This window comes from Nicotiana tomentosiformis, chromosome 7 (assembly GCF_000390325.3).
Source record: "Nicotiana tomentosiformis chromosome 7, ASM39032v3, whole genome shotgun sequence".
Taxonomy (NCBI): domain Eukaryota; kingdom Viridiplantae; phylum Streptophyta; class Magnoliopsida; order Solanales; family Solanaceae; genus Nicotiana; species Nicotiana tomentosiformis.
In genome coordinates, this window is record NC_090818.1 from 44246785 (window position 1) to 44249682 (window position 2898).

The 2898-nt window shown below is 34.9% G+C and overlaps 1 protein-coding gene across 1 annotated transcript; it reads left to right on the plus strand.

Moving 5' to 3' along the window:
- The first annotated feature begins 321 nt into the window (after positions 1–321).
- On the plus strand, positions 322–2056 carry LOC104090751 (NAC domain-containing protein JA2L). The gene is made up of 3 exons (XM_009595924.4): positions 322–624; positions 710–978; positions 1072–2056. The coding sequence occupies exons 1-3, from the start codon at positions 444–446 to the stop codon at positions 1651–1653; spliced, it is 1032 nt and encodes a 343-aa protein (XP_009594219.1). The 5' UTR covers positions 322–443; the 3' UTR covers positions 1654–2056.
- Positions 2057–2898: the final 842 nt, after the last annotated feature.

The following is a 2898-nucleotide window of genomic DNA, read 5'->3' on the forward strand; positions in this document are numbered from 1 at the left end:
AGTCACTGAATTTACATGTTTATTTTCAGCATTACTGTTTTTACCCTATAGTAGAGGGAAAACCAAGATTTATTCACTATTGAATTTACAAGTTAGATGATAAAAAAAGTTTCTTGTATAGCTATGGGTTCATGCACTTGCCTCAAGGCTTTTACCATAAGATAAGGTCGGCCGCTTGATAACGCCGAACCTTTGCTACGTGTCGTCTTTTAGAACCCACGATAAACTTCATTAGGTCCCATCGAAAAGGACGACCGTACTTATCTCTAGTGTTTTTTTACTAGTCTCTGCCTATATAAACAACCGCCATTGCACATAATTCAAGAAATTAGAAAAGAAAATTCAGAAAATATAATTTTCTCCCCAATTTTTTAAAGACTTCGCAGTTCTCTCTCTGCCATTTAACCATTTGCTTGCTTGGGTTTTTGCTGCCAAGAAGAATAATGGGTGTTCAGGAAATGGACCCTCTTTCACAACTAAGTTTGCCACCCGGGTTTCGGTTTTACCCGACTGACGAGGAGCTTTTAGTTCAATACTTGTGTCGCAAAGTTGCTGGCCATGATTTCTCTTTACAAATTATTGCAGAGATTGATTTGTACAAATTTGATCCTTGGGTTCTTCCAAGTAAGTTTCTCTATCTTCTAACATTTTTTTTCTTATTCAATTAGTTTTAGTGTTTCTAAATTGATTTATTTTTTGATTTCTAAAGGTAAAGCAATATTTGGAGAAAAGGAATGGTACTTTTTCAGTCCCAGAGATAGGAAGTACCCGAATGGATCACGACCAAACAGAGTAGCTGGCTCTGGGTATTGGAAAGCAACAGGAACTGATAAAATAATCACTACAGAAGGGAGAAAAGTTGGAATTAAGAAAGCTTTAGTGTTTTACGTGGGTAAAGCACCTAAAGGAACCAAGACTAATTGGATCATGCATGAATATAGACTCGGTGAATCTCCAAGGAAAAATGGAAGTTCTAGGGTACGTATATCCACCCCTTTTTCCAATTAATTACAATTGTTTTATTTCTGAATTGTGACATTAATATGTTTTTTTTAATAATATATATTTCAGCTAGATGAGTGGGTGCTTTGTCGGATTTATAAGAAGAATTCGGGTGGGCAAAAACCGAACATTTCTGGTTTAAGCAGCAAGGAAATAAGCCACGGTTCTTCTTCATCATCCTCTTCTCAATTTGATGATATGCTGGAATCCTTACCAGAAATTGAGGACCGTTACTTCTCCTTACCAAGAATGAACTCTCTTAGGAATTTACAACAAGATGATAAGCTTAATCTTCAGCACTTGGGTTCTGGAAACTTCGATTGGGCCACTCTAGCTGGATTTAATTCGTTCCCGGAATTAGGTACCGGAAATCAATCTCAGGTGCATTTGAACAATCAAAACAGTAACAACAATTTGAATAATCTGAATGAATTTTTTGCTCACCCCACGCAATTGAATTTTCATGGAGATGTCAAGTTTGAAGGTGGAGTGGATGATGAAGTAGAGAGCGGAATTAGAGCTCAACGAGTTAACAACTCGGGTTTCTATCAAGAGAATTCAACCGGGTTACAAGCCTACACGAACTCGGTACCTGACCCGTTTGGGATTCGGTACCCGACCCAAACAGTGAATATGGGTTTCAGTCGGTAAATAGTGAAAGGTTAAAAGCATTGAATTTGTAATACAGAAAATTTTGGGTGAGGGTAAAAATGTGAATGCTCGTGGATATGTTCAGACAAATTGGAAATATTGCGCTGATTAATGAGGTAGAGCGGGGTAGAGCGCAAATATTCTTTGGTTGGGGACAAAAAGGTAAAATTAACAAGATTTTGTTCATGTAATTGGGCACATATATATATACAATGTATTCTGTTGTACACACTGTTTCCCCTTGTACTAAAATTTATGCAGGGGATGTATTTTCTTTAAGGCTTTGGTATTCTACTTAGAGGATGACAAAGTGCAGGATTAGCTTATTTCCTTTTTATGTAAATTGAGCATACATATAATAAATCACATGAAAAAAGACGTGGAATTGTAGAAGTTATCTGAATTGACATTTCTCAACATTATGATTTTGATATCAGCTGCACGGGATTAACACATTACCAATTATATGCACTGTTGTAGGCATTATTCTATTCTTCTGTGTCATATTTAGCAGGAAGTACATTTACAGAATTTGGGGTTGTTACTCTGTTAGAGGGTTTTTTAAGGGGAAAAGAGCCACCACCAAGGTGAAGAAAAATAAGAAACAAATGATTAAGTATGTCGTTTAACTTAAAATCTCATATAAGAAAGAAACAATCACTTCCTTTACATATATATGTAATCTAGCTAGGAATAAGCTTAAAAATTATATATTACCATGATAAGTGAAGTAGAAACGTTTAAAACCAAAACTGAAATTACCATAAGAATCATATTGTAATATCTTTGTGCAAGTTATTCATAAGAACACTCTTTAAGTTCATCCTCTACACACCTAGTTAAAGAATAAAACTGAAAGCACCTACCAGTGACTAAAAGCCCACTTTCATGATTTCATCAATTATTAGATGCTCTACAATTTATAATATGAACATCTAGAACCTACTAATAGTTTAAAAAAATAAAAGATTGATCTAATAATTAAATTTATGATAGAATTTCTCAAACACGTGGTGAAAAAGAAAAGGACAGGGACATTGAAATGACTATTTGGATAAGAATATAGTATAGTCGTAGTTCTTTACACCAAACTATTTTGTTGATTAAGTGACTACTATCTAATCATCGATCCGAACCTAATTTTGTTGATTTTTCTTTCTCCTTGTCATACTTTTTAGCCTTTCCCGCAAACTGTTTATTAAGTTTCGAGCTCGGTCTGAGGTGGATATAGTCAATAACATAATT

Bases quoted from the DNA above. Each gene is read 5' to 3' on its own strand.
- LOC104090751 (XM_009595924.4), top strand. From the start codon at position 444: ATGGGTGTTCAGGAAATGGACCCTCTTTCACAACTAAGTTTGCCACCC. The intron at 625-709 runs GTAAGTTTCTCT...TGATTTCTAAAG, and splicing joins TGATCCTTGGGTTCTTCCAA to GTAAAGCAATATTTGGAGAA. The intron at 979-1,071 runs GTACGTATATCC...TATATATTTCAG, and splicing joins GGAAAAATGGAAGTTCTAGG to CTAGATGAGTGGGTGCTTTG.